Genomic DNA, 27,837 nt, shown 5'->3' on the forward strand with positions numbered 1-27,837 from the left:
ATATATTTATATGCACTATACGAGTATATATAGTTGCACTCGGCGCGTACTTTTTTTAATGGACACACAAACATTATACCGTTTACGGTATGGTTGTAACCTTACCTCATACTGGTGGATGCGTTATCATCATCATCATTTCAGTCGTGGGACGTCCGCTACTGGTCATAGGTATCCATATATAATCGGTTGTAAGCGGCTTGCAGCCTCCTTAGCAAGGTCATCCAACAACCTTGTGGGTGGACGTCAGAGCTTTAAGGTCTCAGCAGCCACCTATTCTGTGTGCTTCGTGGCCTCCACCTGCCACTTCCACTTCGAGATTCATAGTTCGGCCTAATGCTAAATACGTTAATGACATCCTAAATAGAGGTGCCCTCTCGGAGGCTCTTACGGTCCTTCGACGGCCTCCCAAATAGGTAAAATAACTAAACCAACGACTCAACGAGCTCTCCAATGATTTGAAGACGGTAAATTATATCACATATTTCTATTTATGATATCTATATTGTCGTAATTTTAGTGTAAAATGCTCTATTATCTTACATGGTCCTGTTTTTAATTAATTTAAATATATATTTTTATTATCGATATTAATGTTTAGTTAAATGCCAGTGTAATAGTGGCCAGGGCTGTTTACGCCTACAATTGTTAAATATATTTGTTCAATGTAAAATGGAATTTACGTTAACTTAGGAGTATATTGTATTTTGCGGTTGGCGTGCCTGATTAAGATAAATAAATAAACATTTTTAGGCTCAGCACCCTTAATACTTCAGTCATCTTGAATACAATGATGGTTACATCATTCTATAGGCAAGCAGTAATTATCGGTGTTTTTTTTTTTTTTTTTTTTTTTTTTTTTTTTTTTTTTTTTTTTTTTATTCGTACCCCTATCTAGTTTGGGACAGGGTCTTTTGTATCAATATAATTTTTCACATTTCTTATTATTTTCTTTCTCTTCTTTCTTTCCTTATAATGTCATTTCTTTCATTCTATTTTCTATCTTTCATTCCACAATTCATCTTTCTTTCTCATTCGCCCTATTCAGCTTTCATTCTTCCCTCTTTTCTTATTAATAATTACATTTTTATCTTTTTATTTACATTTGGATTTCTTATTTTATAATTATTTTTTATTTATCACAGTCTTATTTCTTAATTTTTTCCCATTTTATTGTCGCTTTGTTACTTACTTATGTTTGTCTTTTATTTATTTCTATTGTTCTTTTAACTATTTCTTTGCAGAGGGTTATGAAATCTTGCTGGTATTCTCCGCCTATCAGGGAGGCTATTGACTCCTCCCTGATTTGAACCCCAGACCGGCACTCGAAGCCGAACCGGAGTCCCCCGAATGCGGGACACCGGGCCACAAGGTGGATCACGGTCTGGTCCACGCCCGGTTCACAGAAGCACGAGGGGTCCTCCTTGAGCTTGAACCTATGAAGGTACTCAGAGAACCCCCCGTGCCCCGTGAAGAGCTGGGCCGAGACCGCGTCCACCTCGATGCTGCGGAGCACGCGGTAGGCTGAGACGGCGTCCGGGAAAAACATCCTCGTTACCGAAGCCGTCGTTCCTTCCACATACCTCCTGTTCCATTCGTCGAGCGACTCCAGTCTCAGTTGCCGCTTGACGAATGAAACAGGGCATCTCTCGTACTCTGGTCGTCTTTTACTCTTCAGGGCCGCTTCCTTGGCCAGCTGGTCCGCCCTCTCGTTCCCCTCCATCCCCGCGTGCGCTTTCACCCAGAACAACCTTACATCCTTCCCTTTCTCTCTCGCTTTCATTACATTCTCCTTCACTCTTAACGCTAAGGGATGGAGGGTGTCCGATCTTGCGACAGTTTCGAGAGCGGACCGCGAGTCGCTCAGTACGGCACAGACTTGCGCCGACTCGCCGGCCGCGTACCCTGTTGCCTCAGCTAGAGCCAGCAGCTCTGCCTGGTATACGGTGCAGAAGTTGCCCAACTTGAGTTTCTTTGTGTATGACTCTACGGCGCCCCGCTTGACGCAGAACGCCGCACCCACCTTATCCTCTATGCGGCTGCCGTCGGTATAAATTACCAGATCGGCAGCCGCGGTGGCAAGTCGGACTTCCTCCGCACTTTCCCCCAGACAGGAGAACTCCACACCAACTTGACCAGACGGGTGTGGTAGTCTCAGGTAGCTGACCGGTACCTCCAGGTCTCGGTCCTTTACCACCTGCCGGGAATGACCCTTTCTTATTTCAAATAAGCGGGCTGCTTCTTGGACCCGAAGGTCCAGGGGAAGCAACCCGGCAAGTATAAGGGCCGAGTGCAGGGACGCGGTCCTGTGGGTCCTCGCGATCTTCTGCGCGAAGCCCCGCTGGACCGCGCCCAACTGCCTGCGGACCAGCAGCTTCCTAGCCGCCGGCGCCCATGCACTCGCTGCATACAAAATCGTCGGCTCCAGCACCGCCAGATACATCGTTCTGATCACCTCCGAGTTCAGACCCCAAGATACCTTCGCAGCCCTGCACAGCTGACGATAGAGGCCCTGTGCCTTCTTGCTCACGTTCTTCACGTGACTGTTGAACGTGAGCCTATCGTCAACTGTGAGGCCTAGTATCCGGACCTCCCCAGTCCGTCCAAGCGGCTCACCTCCCATGCTCAGTAATGGGTAGTCGAACTTTAGCTTGTTGGTTAGCACCATCACCTTGGTTTTGTGTGGTGCGAACCTCAGCTTATTCCTGACCCCCCACTCATGAACATGGGCGAGAACGGCGTTGGCCCGACTCGAGATGTCCTGGGCCTTCTGCCCCGAGAAGACCAGCACGACGTCATCTGCGAACGCCTGGCAGTGTGTCCCGGTCTTTGCCACCTCCTCCAGGAGAGGGTTGATGAGGAGGGTCCAGAAGGTTGGGCCGCCTACGGATCCCTGCACGCACCCCTTGGTGGTCTCTCTGGCCCACTCTGCCCCCGCGTACCGTACGGACACCTTGCGATCGCTAAAATAGCTGTCAACAAGACGCCGCAGATTCGCGGGGCAGCGAGTCTCTGCCAGTCTGCACCGTATAGCAGGCCACCAGGCGTTATCGAAGGCTCCCTCTATGTCCAATGATACCAGCACTGCGATCTCCTTCTCCTTCAGCCGGGTTCGCAGATGCTGGATCAGGTCATACAGGGAGTCTTCGGTACACCTCTGCGGCATGAAGCCGTATTGGTGGCTACTGATATACGGTGCAGTGTACCACCGGATCCTACGGACCATCATTTTCTCAAGGACCTTGCCGAGAATCGGCAAGAGTCCGATGGGCCTGTAGGATTTCGGGTGCGTGTAGTCCTCCTTGTCCGGCTTCCGCAACGCTACGACCACTGCCTCCTTCCATCTCGTGGGGAAGTGGGAAAGCGCGAGACACCGGTTGGAGAGCGCGAGGTACAGAACGGGGTCCACGGCGACGGCCGCACGGCAGATGTCCGCGGTGAGTCCGTCAGAGCCAGGTGCCTTCTTGGCGTTGAAGGTCGATACGGACCATCGGAGCTCCTCCATCGTAAACGGGGGGTCGCATGTTCCATCATGGTCCCCCGAATTGACTTCATCGGCTTTAGCTCTTACAGTTCTGTGGTCCGCATTGTCCTTCCCGGGGTCGTCCTCCGGGAAGAAAACCTCCGCCAGCAACCTGGCTGATCCCGCTGCGTCCAGCACTTTACCTGACTGGACGAGGGGGACGTCCTCTCGCCTCACCTCCGTGCGACGCATCACACGGTGGATCCCGCCCCACATGGTCTCGCGATCCTGTCTCTCACAGAAACGCTTCCAGCTATGGGTCTGAGCGCGCCTCGCCTCAAGGCGGTATGCCTCCTTCGCGTCGCAGTACTCGCGCCAGACCAGCTCCTTACGAGCCGGCCTCGCGGCCCTGATCCTTCTCTTCTTCCTCAAGACATCTGCCTTGAGGAGAGAGAGCTGTTCGGACCACCAGGGCAATTCCGTTCTCTTCCGCTTGGAGACCTTCGGCAGGACCAACTCGCAAGCGTCCCTCACGGTTTCCACATACCGACCGACCGTGCTGTCCAACGCCCCCTTTTCGGTGATCTGATTCACCTCGGTAGGCGTCAGACAGCGATCCGATAGCAGCCGAGCGACAGTTCGATGGAACTCGCCCCAGTCTGCCCTACGGGTAGTGTACTGCCGTGTGGTCCGCTTGACGTCCGTGCCTTGGGACCTCTCAAACTTCAGATTGAACACAATTGCCCTGTGGTCCGACGAGGATATGTCGTCCACGAGGCTCCAGCCCACCGCTCGGTCGAGCAGGGTGGTCGAGCAAGCAGTAATGTCGACGCGACTGGAGTAATGCTTACCGCCCCGATACGTATCAAACGTCGGCTCAGACCCCTGGTTCAACACGTGCACTCCCAGTTGGTCGAGGGCGGCTGCGACCTCCTCCCCCCTTCGGTCCGTGGACCGGCTACCCCACCAGGTGTTATGCGCATTGACGTCGCCACCCAGTACCACGTTGGCTGTCCCCAAGCCCTCCACGGCCGAGCCGATCCGGTCCAGGTATGGTCCGACGGGCGTATTAGGCTCCAGGTAGACGGACACCACCCCTATCTCCCAAGCCCCAGTCCTCAGCCTGGCCGCAGCAACGTTGCCAGACGTGAGTTGGGGACATTGAGTGATATCGATAGTGTCGTCGAATAGCACAATGGCCGCCTTGACAACCTCCCCGTTGCCTCGCGCGACACATTGTACCACCCTTGTCCCTGGGTAGTGCCTCATCTCGCCAATAGCGCCGATATACGGCTCCTGGACCAATGCGAACGCCCAGCCTCTCTTCGGCGCTTCACATATCAGCTCGGCAGTAGCGAGCTTGGACCTTTGCAGGTTTAGCTGCGCCACGCGGTACTGGTGGTGCCCTGCGCGGAGAGTGCGGTGAGTCACCTGGGTGCCCTTAGCAATACGCTACGGACGCCCGTGCTATGGTGTCCCACTTTCTCCGCACAGGACAGTCTTCGTCAAATGCGCCGTGGTCCCACCGGTCTGCCTTAGCTAGTCGGCAGTTCCGGCAGGCGGGAGGTTTCCCGGCTTGCCGATCCGGACACTCGGCGCGTAGGTGCCGGCCACCACAATGGCTGCAGCGGTCTTCGCTCTCCGCGCAATGCCGTTTGGTGTGGCCGTAACCTAGGCACCGAGTGCACTGGACTAGCGGGGAGTGATCATGCACCCGCACTCGCTGGAGGTCCACGTGCATGTAGCCCGCAGCCGTCAGCCGTCCCCAGAGCGCAGGCGACACGCGCATGACCACATGGATCGTCTGCACATTTCGCGCCCTCCTCCTGAACCTTACCTCCGCCCTCTGATCCTCCTCAGAGACGTCGACCAGCAGGTGTTTATTTTGGGTCTTAATGGCCTTTACTATTTCTTCGTTAGTATTATAGGCCATTACGTCTCTGAGCAGAACCAGTGGGTCCTTGTTTTTGACCTCTGCAAGGTTCAGGTCCCTGCCTGCCCTCCTCAGCCCCTCACGCACCCTCTCCAGCTCGACCTCTGAGCCGCAGCCCAGGATGACCCGACCGTCCCGCACCCTGCGGATCCGGTCGACCCTTATGCCGGTCTGGGTGGCGTTTAGAGCTTTCCGTATTTTTCCCAGGACCTGCTCGCCCGTGTCGGTCCCCGACGAGACCGCCACCGAGTGCTTAGGTTCGCACCCCGGTGGCGGTCTTTTTGCCGGGCCGGCCGCCACGCTCGCGTACGTGCCGGGAGGCTTCACTTTTTCTTGTACTTTTGCAGCCACGAGAGACTCCCTCAAGCCCTCCAATTCTTTGGTATTGGCTTCAAGGAGTCTCGCGTGGCTGTCTAATTTCTTAAGGAGCTCGCACTGGCTCGCCGGCAGGGGGTTTGCGGGTGGATCCTTCACTACTGCTTCCACCCGTTTCGCCCCGCTCGCCGGCTGCTCTACTGGACCCCCTTTTGGGTCCTGGGTTCTCTCTCTATGTGCGAGCTCCGCCTCCTTAAACAGTTCGTAGAGCCGATTAATGGCTATTATCACCTGCTCCTTTATTTCCGTTTTTAGGTTGCGCGAGCTGCCCAGGTGCAATTTCGCCTTTGTTAGGCACGCTCGCGCCTCCTTCATCCGGTCCGCGGAAGCCGGTTTGTCCCCTTTCGGGGATTGCCCGGCCGCCGCGGGAGCAGGTGTCGGCTCTACCGCTTTCGGCAACGTACGCGCCCTTACCTTCACGGCCGGCACGACGACACGGGGAGAGGTCCTGGGCTTTTTTACCTGCCCTTCCCACTCCCCCACACTCTTCCGGACGCTTCTAATGGGCGAGGTGCTCACCCTGCACGCCTGGCTGGCGCCTGCCTGGCTCACCTCGCCCGCGTCGGTGGTCTTTGTGGGGGTCCGGTACATTTTAGGGGTAGTCGTCTGTAACTTAAAATTCGTATATAAGTATACGCTTGCTTGTCTTATTATACTATTTGTATAAAGTTATATATAATTTGTGTACTCTTGTAGAATCAATATGTCAATATATAATTTATAGATATGTCAATATATAAAATTTGTTTAACTCTATGTGTCAATTTTTAAATAAAATATAATTTAGTCAACTTAACTCTAGTGCAAAAAGGCTCTTAACCTAAGGCAATAGGGCCACTATTCTATTGCTATTTATACTAATTCTTAAAACTATGGGATAGGTCAAAAAGACCTCACTCCCAGTGGCAGCCGCCGAGTATTTTTATTCCTAATAATTATGCCAGACCTATGTTTATTTACTGGAGGAATTTAACCTCTGTGGTGGGCGGAAAAGAAAAATGTCTGCCCACCACTTTTTTATTTTATAAAACTCTTTGTAATTTCTTGTAATACTCGGCGGCTACCTTACTTATACTATGTCCAGCACTCCCGGCTCCCGGCAGCAACCCTCAAACCCTCTGCCTCGCTTAGCAGTGGGTGTCCGGCGTCGTCGAGTGTTTCCAATTGGAAAATTTCCAATTGAAATTCGTTACTTCTTCAATAACTTTTTGGGTTTTTGTCCAAAAATTTTTTGGTTTATATGCTCGCAAAGCTTACGCGAGCGCGCACAAGATAGCAGTTCAGGAAAATGGTGTTACAGCGCTTATTCTCGCGCGGCGGGTCCTTTTTGTTTTATCACTGTTCCGCACTTAATTCGAACTTTTGGTTATTAAAAATCCAATTTAATTCCGATTTTTATAATTTTCACTGATATATGTTCGGTGTTTATAGGCGGATTTTTTGATATATGATTTATTGAATTTTTCACACTAGAACCCACTCAAAACGAATTTAAACTGATTATTTGTGCGTTAAAGCGTTACGGACCGGTGCGTTCGGCTCGGGAGCGTGCGCAAGACTCACCGTACAATTATCGGTGTTTAAAAAAATCTGGTAATATAATGTTTAATGTACAATAATGAAAAGTTATCTATAAAATGATCAGCACTTAAAGATGCGCCAGGCGAAGTAACCGAAGGCACTTTAAATTCCTTAATATAAAAATATCATTGTGAGCCAATCGTAAGGTTAAAGTCGTATCTATATTGGGATTTTGACATAAGAATGTCCAACAATAGATCATTTGAATGCAATGGCCAACATCCAAACGGCTTGTCTGCATGTGGGCGTACGGGTTTGGCCGGTAAGCCTGTTTACTTTACATTGCCACTAAATTTTCATTAATTAGTAATACATAACACCTAACCTTATTACATAGTCGACATATTGACTTTTTAAAAATACGTTAAATTGCTCTTACGTTAAGTTATTGCAGTCTTTATATTTTTGTTGTTGTTGTAAAACTTACGTTTTTGGCTTGCAATGATGGTTTTTATTAATGTATAAGAATTCAAAAGGTAGTTGAACTCTTTTAAAGTATTTTTATATTCTTTTCAATAAAAAAAGAAAAAAAAAATAGACTCAACAAATATCAACCAAATCACCATTATTTTATTTGTCACTGATAATTGCAGGTATTCAGCTCACCGTATTTGAGATGAGAAAAGCCTGAAACCGCTTAGCCTAGACTTTTTAATAGTAACAAAGCCTTTCTCGGGTACTTCTTATCATTTTTGTTGTTTCAAATTTGTCACGCACTATCTTACACCATCTGTGCGATTACACGATCTGTGCTGGTCTTCGGCGGTGTGTACTGCTTCGACTACTGTTCGACAGTGGTTCAGACCTGATCCTACCAAAGCATGGGCCCGAGGCCTATTGGTCTCCGTCAAGACAATTTTTGGGTCATCAAAAGTATATCCAATTTGTCAATCTTGACTAAGTGAGCCAATTAGATACACCACCGAGCACGAATCGAAAGTAGTTTTAGAAAATATCGAAAAGATTATTCAACGGTCAATAATAATTCTTTTTTTACAAATTAATGTCTTCGTTAAAAAATATGTCGTGGCAAGTAAATTATTGTCCACTTTTCCCAGTTTAAATTGCCTTTATAAGATTTCCCTTTCTCGTATCGGGACACTACGTAATTGTGTATATATAAAAGTGAACTTCAGTGCAGTGTCGTATGACGAAACGTGCCCCTACATAGTGTGCCGTCGTCATTGTTGTTACTACGTGAATAGACCCGCTCCCTTTTGTTTCGCTTATTCAAAATGCCACATTGTTCGCTAAAGGTGCAAACGTACATCTGTTCAATATTCTATCCTGTATGGCTTACACATATAATACCAAAAAAAAGCTTTTAAAAACAATCCAATATGACTTGTTATTTACATATATACAATGCTCTATTTTTATATGAGACAAATTTTAAGAAAATTAAATCAATTAACGATCCTAATCACCATTATAATTTATGACCTTAAATGCTGGATGTAGAGCTTCTATGTAGATATACAATAGAAGCGCTAGGACCAGACCAAACCGCTTGTCTGCATCCGGCGTCTTCAGATGACCTTAACAAGGTCATGTCCTTCATGTGGCTTTTACAGTTACGTCGGACTCAGGGCTCGTGGGTCCGAAATCCACGAGCTGATAAATTTAAAAAAAAAATCTACGTCAAATGCGTCGCTTCACGTTTTGTATTGACAAATTATTATTCCTGTGCTAAAATTACTACCGCTTTGGAATAGTGCATTTTGTAAGATCCTTGGTATTCTTAGTACTGCTTTTTCGCAAAGAAACGTGGACTGTAAAAGAGAAAGAGCAAACGCACATTGATAAAATGTGGTACTAGAGAAGAATATCGGAGATATTGTGGACACAGCACCATAATATAGATCAGGTGAGGCCCTTGCGGAGTCGCTTCTGAATGCAAAGAACCCTATGGTCATGCTATGTTAATGAAATATTACTAATAAGAAAGAATAAGATAAAATATCACTATATAAATACGAAATTCCGAGTAATAGCAGTCAGCTTCTGTATTCGACTTTTGCCCTTTATTTGGTGAAAGGTTATTATTACCTGCCGGGTTATCAACCGCGCATGCCTTTTTACACTCATCAATAACGAGCGTCTCGTAAACAGGCACGAATATCAAGTTAACGGTAAATTAATTTAAATAAGAAAGGTCAATGTGAAAGCGTTAACCTTGTGCGCTAAATCACTTCATCGCACAGAAAACGATTTACCATTAAAAGCATACTAATCTGTTTTTTGACATTAACAACAATATTATGCATGTTCGTAAGAATATATTAATATGGAAAATGTTTGCGGTCGAAATTAGATCGTTGTATTTTTTATTTATCTAACAAACGTAAATAGAGAATAGACAGCAGCTCATTATCCACACTGATAAGTTTAAAAGCGGGATAAGCGTTATTATTTTTCATTGTACTATTTGAAGCGACACTTGGTTTGTTGATTTGAGTTATTTAAACACAAAACGTACAATTAAAAATATTAATTATTATATATAATTGTATAAGTAATAAAAAGAATTATTTAAAATTTTTATTTTAAAATCTTACAACCGCGTCGGGTATGTAATACAGGGCACAAATGTTGATAACATCACGAAAGTGAAAGCAAATTTTGTTATAAACCTCACGCCAAGGTCATCACACAGCGCACGGCTAATTTGTTAGACTATCACTTTTATTTCAAAGTTCAACGCACTTTAACTACGTATATATACCGAATTGTCTTTCGTTAGTATATTTTTTTTCTATTTATTAATAAAAAAAGTCACTTTAATAGTACAAAGTATAAATATTACACCATAAATATCTAACTCGATGAAAAATAGAATCTAATTGTCCTACTTACATAGTAAATTCACTCGTGACATTAAATATAACATAAACAACGTATAACTTTTATTCGCATATATAACTTGATAAATATTTATCTACTAAAAAATATTTCACTTGGGTTCCACGGCAGAGTAAATTGACCGTTACTCTATAACAGGTAAACACCATAAGGAAAACAACATATAAATATGTTCCTACGTTGTTAATTAATTTTACAATTTAAAATATTATAAATTTCTTACATTACGTAACTCTTAAGATGTGCATATTTTTTTTAAAATGACTGATCTTTATTTAAAGAATAACTCTCAGCCGATTGTTTATTTTAAACAGACGGAAATTCATATTACTGTTCCGTCCAAAATTATACATTGAATGTAACGAGAATACGCTAAGATTCGTGTGCAAAATCACCGAGTTATAATTAAGTTTTGGATATATTTTTTTTCAGCTCTTGTCGTTTAAAAATTTATTGCTAAAAAGTTTTGTCTTTATTATAAATGAAACAAATATTTATTCTATCAAGTAGGTTTTGCTATACATCTTCGAAAACACAATATATTAATATAAAAACATTTAAATATGTGTTTATACATAAACTGTTGCTGGGCTCAGTGTTGATTTTATCGAGAAAAACCGGGCAAAAAACTCGAAAGTTATTCTATTGATACTAATCCCAGGTTATCTCCTATATAATCTTTAATGCGCCATGCCTTATTGATTTATCTTGCTCTAGTTTTGATTTCTTTTCGATGTTTGAAATTACTTCAGAATTTTTGTACCTTGTCTCAAAATGAAAGACTTAACTTTATATAAACGTAAAATTGTAATATATTAAATTTAAAATTGTAAATAATAAACTCTAAATCTTTGCTACAAAAACATTACAATTAAATTATTAATTGAGATATGTTAAAATTTTAAGTCTAGTTTATTCGTAGGGTAAACAAAATGACTTGAACGGATTCCATTCTATGTTAAATAAAAGCCAAATTTGACACGTATAAAATTGAATTAGCCCAATAGTGTTTACATCGCGGTCGGTCTTACGTCACTATTTATTTAAGGAAATATTTAAACAGATTCCAATACAGACGTGTTTCGAAAGATTTGTTCGTATCTGAACTATATTTATGAGAGCGCGTAAGCCGCGGTTCGTGATGAAATAGGTTTATTGCGGATATATAAAAAGCTATAATCAGTTTTAAAATAACCCATTACAACCTAACTAGATTCTGATGTCACAAGAATAACGCCTGGATAGGAGCTCGTATATAAATTTAAGAGATTGGTGAAAAATTTCGTGTTACTAGCGAAAAGTTTTATTTAAAGCCGTTTCATTTTTTCTGGAACGTTCTTAGTAACAGGCCGTGAATGTTTCTATTCGGCTAATAGCCTTCGGGAGTTGAAAATATCTCAGTCTACGGATTCACACGCCTACACAATGAAATGCTACATACGCTGCTACAGTTGAATAGATATTCGTTATATTTGCAACACTGCTTTATCACATCGATTCCATTATTTAAATGTTACCAGGCAAAAAATAACAAACTATTATTTCGAAAAAATAACGTGTACTCGCAATATTACAGCATATATATAATATAACAGCATTGTAACTTCTGCAAGTTCTAAAATTATTGTATATCTGTAAAAATTAGTTTATATTAAAATTAAATACTCTTTTAAAGCTGTTAATATCAAAATTCATTTATATTTTATCATTTGTAAACACTGTATTCTCTTGTTCTTCTGATGACTAGCAAAAAGCGTAGAAAAAAATCAAAAATTGACAGAAAAATGACATATTTTTGAACAATATTTAAATAACAGAATTCTATAAAAGGTGTTTGTTTAAATTTACCAAAGCGGTGAAAGTAGGACTCTTTGCTGCAAAAAAAAAGCAATAGTTTTAGAAATAATGAATACCATTATGATAGCATATTAAGAAAAAGCGTTATCTAAATACGGATTACGACATATAAATTTATTACTGTTTACTATTTGTCCCCATAGTATGTCTCTGTTCTGCCAGACATTATTTGGTATGTCGCAACAATTGTAAAAAATATTGTAACATATTTCGCAGTGATTACTTCATATAGGGTAATTGGAAATAGGTGTAAAAGCTGCAAAACTTTTGGTGACAAATGAACCATACATTGACCATTTTAAAACTTTAATGTATGTTCCCGCTGTATTTATTTCTCATTATTATTATTATTTTAGCTGTAAGTTTTAATAAATAGATAATAAAATAACGCTGACTTTACTAACGTGCTCAATTTTGTTTCAGGTACTAAAACAGCAATCTACATCACACAAACACTGAATATCACACTACAGCATACTGTCACAACTTTCAACAGCGTGTGAGTGTTAATTTCGAGTTGTTAGCAATTAACACGGATTCGCAAATTGTAACTTTACGACTTGTATACGGAATGTGTATTCTTTTATATAAACCATACCAAGGTGTCGGGTCAACGTTCTTGTAGCGTTATCGGTTATTGAGATAAATGCGTTTTTATAAAATTTCTCTCTGTTTACTTAAGTTGATAAAAATATACCGGCGTAACCGATAGTTGTTTGCAAAAATATCAGTTAAATGATACCATCATACAGAAAACCGAAAACAAAATAGAAGTGAGCTTTGCTTTTGGATTACGGATCTAAATTGAAAGTCTTAAAGAGTAGTTCGATTCATTAAAAACGTAATATATTTTTGCCAAAATTAATAAATACATTATGACAAAATATAACAAATATTTTGTCATAATGTATTTATTAATTATTATTAACATTTCAAAAGTAAATAAATATTTTTCAGAATAAAAAGTTTAACCGCGCGATCGATTCTCTGCAACTTAACGTCTGAGAATGACAAGGGATTATTTAATATCATAAATAAATCATTATTAAGACAATAATAATTACACTCCTTATATTTTGATACCAATAAATAGGTGATGGCCTACCCTAAACTGCTATACTGAGCCTAAAAAAGAATGAACGCCGCAGCCGCGAGTGTTGACGACAGATTGAAGGAACGGAGTGGCTGATACTCCCCCAAATAATCGATCTCTTTGTGCATGGTCGTTGTAGACGTTCGTTCGATATAATTTGTCATTTATAATTGAACCAAACATTAATCATTCAATTACAATAATAAATTTCATTATTAAGGGGACCGGAAAGTAATGTCATTTTCTTAAGTTAAATTCACACGACTACATTTTTTACAAGTTTTTATTTCTAATCAACAGTATATTCGTCTTCATTTTCATAACAACCTTTTGCTATCTTATATACAAATTTTCAATGCCGGAGCGGTAATAAACAATTGTTTTTTTGTTAAAAACCCCTTAAGTGTGCACATATACCTACTATATAGATCAAGTTAACGAAACAATATTTATAGACAACACGATAAATGTGTGCCGGTTAACGGTCTCCTTATTGTTTATCGTAACTACAACGATTGGCTACAATCCAAATTGAAACACCTTCACAGGTGCGTGTCGTACTAATAGAATACCCAACACAAAATGCTTAATAAATTCAGTCTCAAATCGGTATTCAATTGAATAAATACGACCTCTTTATTACCCGATGGCTTATCGGACTAACAGACGATCAAATAGCTAATTAAATACACTTCTGTTATGAGAAAACAATATCGACCTGCTTTTTACCGTTACCCACAAGATTGTTGACTGTGACATTAAAAAAAAAAACAAATTAAAGAAGATTGTATCAAGCCAGACCTCCTCACTTCTAGTGAAAACCAACCAAACCAGTAGCACTTGATACGACAAAGAAAGCTCTTGTCTTTAATGCGATGTTTCTCAACGAACAATTATACCATAATCGTGTATATATAGATAAACGACGGAAACTGAACATAAAATAATAAATTAATAATATGGAAGTACCCAATTTTAATAATCTGGTCAGAATTATTATTATTAATGACATAATATCATAGATAGTACATTCAAAGCACTGTAAACATACATATTATTTAGGTGATTGGTTTAAAATGTAAAAGCTTCGAAGCAGTGCACATTTGTCAGCAAAATTCTTTAAACTTTTACACATACTCTTTATTTTTTTCTATGGGCATGCGACAGGCCAATCACTTCTAGCAGTACAAAGTCTACACGGACAGAGAGTAAAAAAGTATTAATTTTAATAAGTCCTAATCCGAATTTTTATGACGCTTTTTCTTACTTTATTATCATTACGTTATTTTTTATATTTGAAACTATCGATTTTTAAAAAAAATGTGTATCACCTTGTAAAGTTTTTACGCCTATAATAAATCATCTTGTCTATAAAAACACCATTCTTTTCAAACATTGTAAATAAACCGGCACCTAATATAATTATAATACTCAAATATACACGAAAGCTCTGAATCTTTTTATGGAGAAACCCGTGTCTCTAACACTGGAACATTAAAAGGTTTTAAAACAATTAATTCCTTATTTTTCTTATCAATCAACACATCTCTAATAAATCCTTTAAAATGCATACAAAGGTTGTTTGTAAAAATTCGCGGAATGCGATAAGACCGATAACTGTACTTATGTATTATCATCGTAATATTTTTTATGTTTTGTTTATAAAATGTACTATAAAGTAATAAATAAAGCACGATATATCAAAATATGTGAAAGCGAGGTGGAACTATTATAATAACTGATTTAAAAAGTATTTTTTTTTATTTCGAAAGAAGTTAAAATTTTTATAAAACAAAGTGTACAAATTATTTGTGTTTAAATTTATATCACATATATTCACTAAATAAGTTGATTTTACACGCTAAACATACTGCCTATCAATTTATTTATGGAAAACTGGTTACTTAACAAACTTGCAGTTTATACGATGTGACATTACTACGCGCTGCCTCATTGAATACTTGTTTTTAATTTTCACTTTCAAGAAATATTTTAGAAACCTTTTCGTACTCTAATTTTTGCTTTAATTGTTATATACGCGATTAGCTGGTGGAGGTGAATTTCTATCTGTGCATGTATTTGCTCCTCAAAATAAACCCAAATGCAATGGCAGCGATCGCATCACTGACGGTGTCCCATTTCAAATCGGCGTTCGAATTTTAAATAGAATACGTAATAATTATTTAAAACAAAAAGTATTGTTAGTTTAGTGGCCAGTCATACAAAACATTCTTATGTGAACGCTACAGATATCTATAAAACTTGTTAATATATCTGATTTCAGCTCGTATCGTCTTGATATAATTGAGATAAGATAATCATTCCGTAATAAATAAATTAGTGACAAAAATAAACCTACGTATTTTTTTAAATCATCATCATTTCAGCTTGAGGCTGCCCACTGCTGGACATAGGTGTCATTTGTAGATTTCCATTAGAACCGGTTGGAAGCGGCTTACATTCAGAATCTTCCGACGACCTTTACAAGGTAGTCTGTTAACGTTGTAAGTTTCCGTACCGCGCTTCACTTGCAGGTCCGTGGCGACAATCTCGAACCTTAATGTCCATCTTTCCTGTGCACTACGCAGCCTGCCCATGATAAGATTTGCCCTTATGAAAAGTTTTCTAAATTAAACAAATTTGCTGAAATATCCTGTCGTCCTAACGAATCTAGGTAATATATTAGACTGTTAAAGTGAATTAATAGAATTCTAAGTAAATGTGCTTTAGTGATTATTGTTACACAAAACATTAGCCTGTATGCAAATGGTTTATTGCAACAATCGAACATTGCACTTAACATTATATTCTGAATGTAAATTAGGCGAATAGTTAAGCAATAACTCTATGACAAATGTTATTTTGTAAACAGATTTGTATACAGAGTGAATGTTTAAAAGTGTAAAAGCTTTAAATAGGGGGAATACTTAGCTCCTTTGCTGTTACTTAACGTATCCAAAAATCAAATGTTTCAGTAAAAAGCGTTTTTGAAATTCGGAAAAAAGCGTTTCGGAATTCTTTGCTATTTGCCTTTACAGACTGTACAGTAAGAAATTATTGACCTGTCGCATTCCATAAAAAAAACTAATATAAACTATTTCAAAGAGATCACAGTACAGGCTGTTTGCAAATTATTGTTGACGATTATATAAGTGTTCCATACATCAACATTAAGTCGAAATTATAACCTTAAATAATGTTTGAAAAACTTTGAGTAAATTTTTTGTCTGCCTACTAGAGAAGTGTTATTAAGTAAATAAGTAAAGTAAAAAATAAAGTAATTTTGTACTCTTAGTATTATAGTATAAATAAAATTACTATAAACTTTTCAATAGTAATAATTTTAATATTAGAGTTAACCACTTATGTATCTTATCATTTTATTTCAGATCAAAGTTGCTTTATAGAACAACCTGTATATTCAATGCTTGTAAACCAAATTACACATAATTTTGCATTTGCAATTTAAAGCGTTTCCAGCCAAAATTATTTCGATCAAAATCAAAACTTATTATCAATTGAATTGTGATATAAAATTTATAATCTCGAAGGAACATATTGTATAGCATTATTAAGTGTAAAAATGTAACAATATTTGATCAGATTCATGAGAACAAATTATTAACCGTTACAATGCATCACCGTTGTCGGTAGAGTCTTACGATAAATCAAAATAATCACCAATTGTTCTGTCACTGGGCTTTCTTTTATATACTAAAATAAATTTTAACGGAATCCATTTATTAATGACATATTTCGTTTTAATGATTATTAATCTGAAATCAAAAATTATGCTTTTTGATAACATTATATTTTGAAATAAAAGAAATAAATTATTACAACATATTTTGTGGTTTTTTAATTGCAATCGATTAGTTTTAACATATTGTGATATGTTAACTATATGACAACATTGTAATTTAGATATACGGAACGTGAACAAGTTTTTCGAAATTTCTCTGACATCGAATTAGAAATGGGATCAGATCCATAGACGAACAAAATTAGTCGTCATAACCCAGCTGGTGGGCAAAATGAAGTGGCTGTGGGCAAACGGTTCTGAAGTGGAGACCACGAACCTTGCCGGTCAGCGTTGGACGTCTGCCTACATGGGCAAGTGCTGAATGAAGACCGCTTTGAGGCAGAGCAATTTAAAATCTACGAGGAGGCTTAAGTCAATGGCAGTCTGAAGCAGTGGTCATCAATTGGTTAAAATGGTGAATGAAAATGAAAAAATATTATATTTAAGACAACGAAATTTTGAGGTGATGGTAAAAATTAATAATTCCTCGGCCTGAATGAAAATTTTTATTACAGATTACATTTTATTTTTTTAAAACATTGATGAATAATTAGATCATCACGAACAATTTCTCTATATTTCATTTCATTTATATTTACTGCAGTTGCTACAGCTCCTACCGCGCCTTCTGCAATAAAACACTTGATAGAACCACACCCATTTGCGTTTCTCTGATAAATAATTCATCGGACATCATACCTTTTTCTGAGGTTTATCGGACACGAATCGTAAATATATTTTGGGCGATTAATTGACTCAAAATATTTAATCACTTTCTTGCTTTCTAAACAAGTTATCAACTCACTTTCATCAGTATTCTACGCATTGCCGCACGGATCCGGTGTTCTATCACAGAAGTCTCTGTTACGGGACCTTTGAAACGTAATACGTGAATGAAATATCTTTTTACGTTATCATATTAATATTTTATTTGCATTGCACTGAGTCACACGGACGCATTCATTCATGCGTATAACTTTGGCCTTAATAAATTGAAGGTTCAAGCGTTTACATGCCAAAAACCCTTTAGTCCGACGGATAATAATTCAAATAATTTTACGTCGACGTAACGCATAATTTAAATAATAAATAGTGATAATTCAAATTGATTGTAATTTAGCGGTGTGAGAAACACATCTTGTCGTCCTCGTCTTGAAGTGTGTCGCTCGCCAAACATGTTCTATGCCAAATGTGTTTCTTATCTTTATATTTATTTTATAACAATAAACAGCAGTCGAATTCCAATTGTCTGATAAGATAAAGCTTTCGATATTTATTGCTTAAAAATGTTTATATCTTTAATTAATTTACGTTAATTAATGTAATTACTTATCTTTATTATATTTACTACAGCTAAACCTGGTTTTTTGACATAATACTTTTTCTTTCAACTATCATAAAAGTTTATTTTTATTTACACGTCATTCAGGACACACAATATCAACAGTATTTCGACAAACGTATTAATTGTTTAAATGGCTTACTTCAATGAGGTTAATAACATCCGTTCACTGGCTAAATATACTTAAATATGACCTATTCCATGCCGTATGGGTGTACCTCATTTTCTCGCGTAAGTGTCGTAGGAGGCGATAGGATCAGATTCCAAAGGATAGGTACCAACTTTCATTGCTTACCTAAACACACTGACCTCTAAGCGTGGCGATTATGGCGTATCCAAATATGTAATAATAAGTACTGTAATATTCAAGATAATCAACAATATTATAAAGTATTCATGCTAGTTTAATATATATATATAAATTAAACTAGCATGACGACAGTCTAAACCTATTACCGTACCAAATGTTTATGTATATATAATGTTTTATAAATATATGTATAGGTAGTGTAATGTTTCCCTCTGCAAGTATATTATACAGGTGATTAATTTAAACTCTATGCTGATATTACCCTAAAAAAGTGATTACTCTGATTAATTATTTCTATCTATTAAAATGTCACAGGCTTATAATTTCTGGCACCGTCTGCAGAGACACAGATAATAAAAATTAATTTTAATATGTAGTAATCCTAATACGCTTTTACTTACTTTATTATCATTGCATTATTTCTGAAACAATTGCTTTATAGATAATATTTACCATACATTAATAGAAAATAGATGAGCAATGCATTTAGCCTTTTTAAAGCATTTATTTAAATCTATGACAAATCACACATTTTTAATAATTATGGAATATTTTAAAATAATCTATGTAAGCGAAAAACCTATATGACAGTTGTATTAATCATAATAAGAATCACATAAAGAAAGTAGAAATACGTTGGTAATTTGAGCAATCCTTGACACATATACCTTGAAACGTGGCCCTTCATACTTCACCAATTAAAGATGGCGGTGACAGTACGACGCAACTCTTCGACCGGGCTAGTTTTAAATAACCTAGTGCTATTCCCACCTGCGTATTTATTTTAGAACAACGCCGCCGACCGCAGATGCAAGGTAATCCTAGATATTTTCACATTCTAGGTCACGTGCGCTTTGTCTCAAGGACATTGTACACGGTCATCTTCAAGTGTTCTATTTGACCGTTAAATATTCGTTTTCGTAAATCGATAAATATTTTGTTACTTTTTATAACTAAACATCTTTAGATATGAATGTTGCAGTTAAAGACAGTTTTCATTAGAACGTGTTTTCTATAGTTAGAACTATTGTTTACTAAATTTCTAACTACTAGCTAGAAGAAATAATTTAGTATTGAAAACATATAGATTATTTTAAAGGTATTTATTTAAAAGATCTATGACAGAGAATCGAGTACTTTGTAAAAATGATAATTTAAAACTAAAGAAACATTGATAACCATACCATAAAAAATCTATAAAATAAAAAAAAATGAAAATTTCTCCTCTTAACTATAACAGATGAAGTCTATTATTATACGGAACGAAAAGTTGAAATATAACCAACAAACTTATTTAACAGATACAAGTCTTCGCTAATTAAAATAATCGCTTAACGATCCTCCGGCCGATTTCCATAAGTATTCTTTTTTGATAATCTCTAACGTTGACTTCCTGAAAAAGTGACCTGACTTCACGATCAAAAATATCAGGACTCTCAGTGGAATTGTTTGTGAATTAGCGTAGAGTCTACTGACATACTTCAATCTATTTCACAAATCATATAAAATAGTGACTCATTGTAGCCTTTATTAACCGGTGCCTTTGTCGAATTCTTTAAGTATTCTGGCATGATAAAATATCTAATGTTGATCTCATCTCATGGAGAAATGCCAGGAGTACACAATCGAATCGAAATTAGATTGTCGTCGTTTCTGCCCTTAAAAGCCCATTGCAAGGAATAGGCTTCCACCAAAGATATCTATGAGGGAATATGAAATAATCACCAAGCTTGACAGGCAGGTTGGCAATTGCAGTGTGATATTATACGCAAAGGACACTGCTGCCTATACTCTGGAAACTTGTGAGCAGTGGCAATCCTTTATAATTGATACACAAAGTATGAATTATATAAGACTATTACCAAAAAATCGATCACGCGAACTACGATCGCAAAATTCAGTCAGCTGTCGCTGGAATACAACTGTTCTCAATTAGATTGTAAAAGGACAAAATTAGTGAAATAACAATTGGATTGACCACACGTTGCATAGAATTCTTAAAACTGCAAACGATAAATTATTGTACTATTTGTTTTTGATAGTCCTTTATCCACAATTTGTGCTTTGTTTTATTTATTATTTTCAAATTCGACTCAAAATAGAATAGAAAATATAAAAAAAATTTTAACATATGTATGAAAATGTTGATAATGTTAAAATACTATTTGAAAACGTATTTAAAGCCATAAGATCCACAAGTTATGTTGTTGGCTCATTGCCATCTAAAATAAATCTTTTTGTCAATCATTTTACCGTTAATGTGCCAAAGTAATGTAAGAAGTTTGAATATTAGAGACGTCCTTGTATCTCAGTTTATCGTAATTTATACCAAGTAATCGGATACCAGACGATGTATCATTTGGTGTACACATACGTATGAACTACTATAACTATTACTATTGAACTTATTTATATCTAGACGATAAAAATGTGCAATTTGACTTCACCTTTCTTTTACTTCTTAATATTACTAATATAACCCTTTCGTTACCAGCGCCGGAATAAGCCGGCATCCACCTTACAAGCCCACATTACAGGCTTATGTGTAGATCGCAGTTTTAAAATTTATCACAGATTACTAAGAATTATCCATACTTCTTTTTTAATTAATATACTAGTAAAATCTTTTTATTACCGCCATGCAATGTGCACACTTTGCGGCGCACATGTCCGGTTCAGTAGGTCGGCGGAACGGACTGCGGTAAGGAAAGGGTTAAAAAGTGTTCATAATATCCAGGCATTATGCTATATTCACCCTATACTGTAGAGATAATATGTCATAATTTCAATAATTTTGTAAGCAAATGAAAGAGGTTGATAAATATAGAAGTCATCAACAGTTGTAAATAAATTTAAAGATTCACACATGGTTACTTTTTGAAGCGGAGCAGTTTCAGACCAGCGGAAGAGGACTGAGTCTTGCGATCATAAGTCGCGGGTTCGATTCCAGGTCCGGGATTCAGGATCCTTATTCCTCCGCTATGCAACAATAGTCGTGCATAATGCACGACTACTGCTGTATAGCGGAAGTAACTGTACATTAGTCCCTTTCTTAGTTAGGGATGGACTTCCGCGAGGTAACGCCTGATTCTATTAGATAATTCTTATAAGTTTATTATAGTATTGCCCGCAAGTCCTATCTAGGAAAAACTTTAAACATGTTCGTACATGTGTACCATATAAACCGTAGAGCAGAGGTATTAAGATACAACCTTAAATAATTCACACTTTGTGCAATAATTATTTACGACTGCCACTGTTCTCAAAACAAGTTTCCAGAAGATGGGCAGCAGCGTCCTTTGCGTAGCATAATACCACACTGCGATCGCCTGACTACCAAGTGTGGCGATTATGTCATATCCCCCTTAAATATCTTTGAGGGAGGCCTATGCCTGGCAGTGGGCATGTATGGACTAAAACGACTACTCAAAGTGCACAAGTAACAATTTTATTTTGTTTTAACGTAATCCAAACAAGCGTTTATCTGATTTTTGTCCTTTTCATTACGAATAATATTCATTCATTATTATCATCGTATTAATTTTTGGTCTGTTTGATACAACTTTTATGTAGATGTTAAGAGCAAGTAGGGTAAACAGGAATAATTAACATTAAAAACATAAGGTGTAAATGACAACATCTGACATTTTACCCTAATATTGCAACAACGCAGCCTTTACGCATTATTATTAACCATTGAGTAAATCAATTTGAGCTTGCGATTCCGTCCGCTTCCAACGGGTTATATTGGAAATCTATCGTTGAAGCCTATGTCCAGCTGTTGAAGTCTAATAAAATTATGACGATAAAAGTATTCTCTGTCCGAAGAATACAACATAGACTCTTAAAACAAAGCTAAACATAAGAAATTAGGATAATTTACCCGCATGTGCATTGTACTTTACTTATATTATGTCCATCGCTAAGAGACCTATGACTCATTGTACACAATCAGAATGCAGTTCGGTTAGTTTTGTAGAGATGGCATTTTTGCAATATTTTCATCATCATGAATATGTAAACTTCGCATTGAAGCATCAATGACCTCATTGAATAATTCACTGTGAATACACATAGAATCTATACTTTATTCGCTGGACAGCTAATATAGCGCGCCTTTAACCGTACTTTTGTTAGCAAGTGAAAGAGACAGATGTTTATATTGAGCATCAATAATCGTAAACATTGTAAAGATGCTGGGAGATTTTACATGTGATTTTTTTATTTAATGCAAAAATTTGTCATCGGTGTAAATTTCTGTGTTCCTCAAATGAAATTTTAAATATACAAAATATCCAAATTTTTAATAATTCAACGACACCAATTTTTTTCTTCGATATATGTAGATAAACTTTTTGTCACAAATGCAAACATTAATCGTTATGAATATTCAGTATTAGTTATATATTTCACCACAAATTTTGTCTTGAACTTGCTTCAAAACAACGAAGTAAAAATCTTCGAGTGACGTATAAACAGATATTTATATTCTAAATTGAAGATGTACATCTACATATTTACTATTTATACATTACTCTTCGATTTTTAATCCATTGGTATTGTTGTAATGTATTATTATTTGAACAATCCAGAATAAATTCCGTAACAGATTATCGATTGCATTATTGTTGTACTCAGGTATTTTTTACCCGCATTTCTATAGCCTTTGTAATATACATCGGCTCTGTGAATTATTCAACAATAGAACTATCGAGTCGCCCGGCAGATAGTATCTATATTTAATTAACTACAATAATATAGTAGATTACATCTCGAAGTAATCGGGTATATCAAATTGATTTAATCTAACGGAATACATCGGTAGAGCCCTTTGAATTGTCAATGCCAACGGCAAAAAGTATTTTATTGAATGCAACGCAATATATTTATCAATGCAGACCTTGAGGTTCATTCTGGAACTAATTGCGATCGAATTTCATAGGAGTGCCACTAGCTATAGATATATTAGTAGTAGATACGCCGAGAATGGCACTCCTTATAGATTTGTATGCAATTCTGTACGCAATGGATGTTACAGTGAAGTAAAAGTATACTAAGAAAAACTTGTTACATTCTCCATACGATACTTTCTATTAAAGCAACATTTTTCTGATCGTGTTCCTATATGACTGCTTGAGAATATATTGTTTATGTACATATACAATACAATTAACGTGTTAGTATAAATAACGAAGCAATAAACTGCGCAAATAAAGGCATTTGGCCAAACTTAACATTTCGCGAGATTAAGAGGTAAGAAACAATAGAGGTATTACCATTTGGAGGAAATTTTAGTCACGACTTCGTGTTCTCCGATTTAGAGCACAAACCGTGAACGTTAAGGAATAAGGTAACTATTTGAATAATAAAATTTGATTACAAAACTTATTAATAAGATTTCTTTTTATAATTAAAATCTGCACGTGTCCTGTATTATATTTTTTTTGCTTTGATCATACTGTCTATAAATACTGCAAAAAATCAAATCATTTAGTTTAGTGCATGTTTTTAAACGATACAACAACAGCAAGTTTAACGACTCATTTCATCTGCTATTCCATCTCATTGTAGGATCGTTACCAACACTAACGATTGTAAATAAAAGACATGTGCATTAATTTAAAACAAAACATAATTCAATCAGAAATTTCATATACAATGTAACCATTGCAAGACAATCCAAGTGTTTACTAAATTCTATGTACTACATAAGCCTCCGCTATAGGTTTCTAATAGGACTGGTTAACGGCCTGTTGAATATTGAAATATACAGATGCGGAATACGTGAACACTGGCATGCATCATTTTGTTACCAAAGAGTTTCCGGTAGTCTTTATGCTCAACAAAATCGAAGTATAGTTTTGCTATGGTTCCTTTATTAAATAGAATATACAATATTTCTTAGCATAACAAATATTATTGCGAACTTCAAGCTATTGTGTAGACCATAATTAAAATATCTTTATACATATATACTTAAAATAAATTCATACTACATACTATGTATACGTATACACCGCTGGTCCATACAGCGTTAACAGATTCCACGGATTAGATGGGCCAGAGCGCAGAAGGCGATTTCATTAAAACCTCTTAAGTTAGCAAAGCTCGAAAGCTTTCTGGGAACTTTCGGCTTGGGCCGCTATATACAATAATTTCAGCGAATTTAAAGGCCGCCTAACTCTTAGAACGCTTCGGCGGCTGCTCACTTGAAAGGCTCCCCACGAGGGGAACTCGCTGGATACTTAGGCTGTCTCTCGTCGATGGTAACCATGGACCTATTAGACTAGTTTAGTTACTAACTCTTTTGATATGCAACAAAATGACCAACAGTTTTTACTTTATAAGCACTTGTGCAACTTACTCGTATGTCATTCAACTTTACTAAACTGAATAAAATATACCCGTATGGTATTTTTAACTAACAAAGCATGATTTAAAACGTGCAATTACAATAACCTTGAAAATCTTAACACTTCATCGAGACTTATATGGAAAGCGATGTATGACGAATGATGGCACAGCGATGAACTCAACCGCATCATTGACGGCTTAGTAGTTTAGTTCAAACTAAACAAATGACGTAAAAGATGCTGTTACCGAAAATATCTCGGACTACCTTTAATACTAAATATCATGAGCTGAGTCATGTAGCGGAAAGACGAACGGCGAATGTTAAAACTCAGTTTAACGGGATTTTAACATACAATAAAGATTAATTATAATTTACAATAACAATCTGTACAACCTCTGTTCTGCTTCGGTAAAGAAATTAAGTTGTGTTAATATTTTATGTTTCACTTCTAATGTGGTCACGTTAGAGAGTTAGAGTTTATACTTACTCTCAATTCATTTAGAAATTTATTTTATTTATTTTAGAAATCAAACATGAATTGTATTTTACATTAAGACTTGTTGTTTCCTGTGTAATAATAATCAAATTTAAATAAACAGCACAAATAACTTCATTCAGTAATGGAATATAAAATTTGACTGTTAATGAATTGATCTTGAAATTTGAATTTAATCTGTTTAGGGTATATTTTCATAAAATACATTCTTGGTAATTTTTGATGTATCAAAAAAAACTCTGGCTAATTTTTTTAACTTGATAAGAACTTTAATTTAGAAATATGTATTTTCTGTAATGGCTTCTCTTTAATCCATTGTACAGAAGAAATTTTTATGTCGCTTTACGATTCCAGACATATATATATATAAATTTATATATATAAAGCTTCATGGTGACAGCTGATATCAGCAAAGTCCGAAAGAATACATCTGAATGTTATATATAAAACAATAACATACAGTTTTGAACAGAAACCTTGTATTTTAACGATAGTCCATGCTCTAATCAATTTATATTTATTTCATAAAGGTTAAAATTTACAGTTAAAATTTAATTTATTTCGTTGGATATATTGCTGACCAATCGAAGTTTGCATGAATCGAGTGCTAATGGCCCCTCGCAAATTCGGTCGAGGGTCGGACCCCCGTCTGTTTCTCCCCTACCTGATGCTCGATGCAGTATTGATTTGCTCAAGTGCAATTGGTATTCACCAACGCGCAACTACCTTTCTGATGGGTTAACTAAACCATTCCAGCTTTAACTAAAATAGATTATAATGGATCTTGTTATTAATTCAAATTCAAAAAATATTTATTCAACATACTATCGATTACATTTCTTCTTGATGTCTAGGTGAATCTATCTGTCCGGATAGAATGCCTCAGACCAGACAAGAATAGAAGAAAGAAACTCGGCAGAACCACGTATTTTATTGTTGTTTAGTGTTATTATTATTTTTCAATATATATTTTTTACACATAAAAAATATTTTCCTATATCTCGTTCAGTAAGACAATTTATTACTGCTATAAAAGTTATCAGCTTCCTTCAACGTTTTCAAATAAAATTACCATCATTTATTGTTGAAATAGTAAGTTGATACATTACAATTACTTACACGTATAAGTGTGTGCATGTCACACATATAAATGTTATAGTTCACATCAAAAAAACTATTTAAATAGAGAAAGGCATTAAGTTATGTAACATTGAAAAAACGTAAAACACGTAACACATTCGTACCTCTTACTATTGTGAAATAAATATCTTAAACTTTACCGTCTGTGTCGCACTTAAAAAGGGATATATCTCGAATCTCGACGCGAGATCCACGTTTGAGAGTAATAAAATTGTCGGCCAAGCGACAACTAAATTTACGATTACTTCTTATTGATAATAACTTTTCTTAAGTCGTTAAACTCAATTGCATTGGTATTTATTTCATAAAGTATTATTTATAATTTGTGTATATTAAAAAATATTTGTCCTAAATAGTTGTTTACGAAGTAAACATTTTTTCCGTCAATGTTAAATCCTGATAATTAAAATAAGGAATCATCCGTTTTGTTGCCTTATGTTGTGTTATTTTAAAATAAGCAAAGAAATTTTGATAATTAAAGATTTTTTGAATTCAATATGAAGATGTTTTTCATTGAAACAGACACGCAATTTCGAATCAAATGTTTTTAACATTACAAAAAGAGCAGTGTAGCCAATGCGTGGATAAGCAACCAACAATTTGAAATGTTGGTCTGTTAAGAAAAGCAGACTATAAACTGAACAGTTACTCTTAAAAAATAAATTTTAAAAATTTTAAATGCAAATATTAATTATAAGGACTAATATTACTCAAACTTACAAATAAGTCATCTAAGTCCCACACATTCCGATCTACTAAAAACTCTTGAATGATTTCAGAAGATTTATTCTTATTATTTTTAGCTGATAGACGCCCTCTGCAAGACCTAGTCTCACCTAAAAATCGCCACGATAACCTAATATAACAATATACATATTTTTAAATTATAAAAACGCCGTTTATATTATCTCAAAACGATAAGGAAAAATTATAATTTTGTTTAATAATTATTTCAGACATTTGTCGATTATTTCTTCTCTAACGTTAAAAACGATTTCTTTGCAGACCTTCACAGCATGGTGCAACAGCCACTTGAGAAAGGCCGGCACTGGCATCGAAAACATCGAAGAAGACTTCAGAAATGGACTCAAGTTGATGTTACTGCTGGAGGTGATCTCCGGGGAAACTTTACCTAAGCCCGACCGCGGCAAGATGCGCTTCCACAAAATCGCCAATGTGAACAAAGCCTTAGACTTCATCGCATCTAAAGGTGAGAGTACATCTTAAT

At 37.0% G+C, this 27,837-nt stretch overlaps 1 protein-coding gene across 3 annotated transcripts in view; it reads left to right on the plus strand.

Moving 5' to 3' along the window:
- Actn (alpha actinin) overlaps positions 1–27,837 on the plus strand; it is a 58,749-nt gene that overhangs the window by 13,115 nt on the left and 17,797 nt on the right. For all 3 annotated transcript variants that reach the window (XM_068774549.1, XM_068774555.1, XM_068774563.1), the window contains exon 2: positions 27,615–27,819. In XM_068774549.1, coding sequence (XP_068630650.1) covers positions 27,615–27,819 — 205 coding nt within the window. The remainder of the gene's footprint in view (positions 1–27,614; positions 27,820–27,837) is intronic.

This window comes from Battus philenor, unplaced genomic scaffold, assembly GCF_028537555.1.
Source record: "Battus philenor isolate CCGP_79_NKW_IND1 unplaced genomic scaffold, ilBatPhil1.0.hap1 SCAF_11, whole genome shotgun sequence".
NCBI lineage: Eukaryota > Metazoa > Arthropoda > Insecta > Lepidoptera > Papilionidae > Battus > Battus philenor.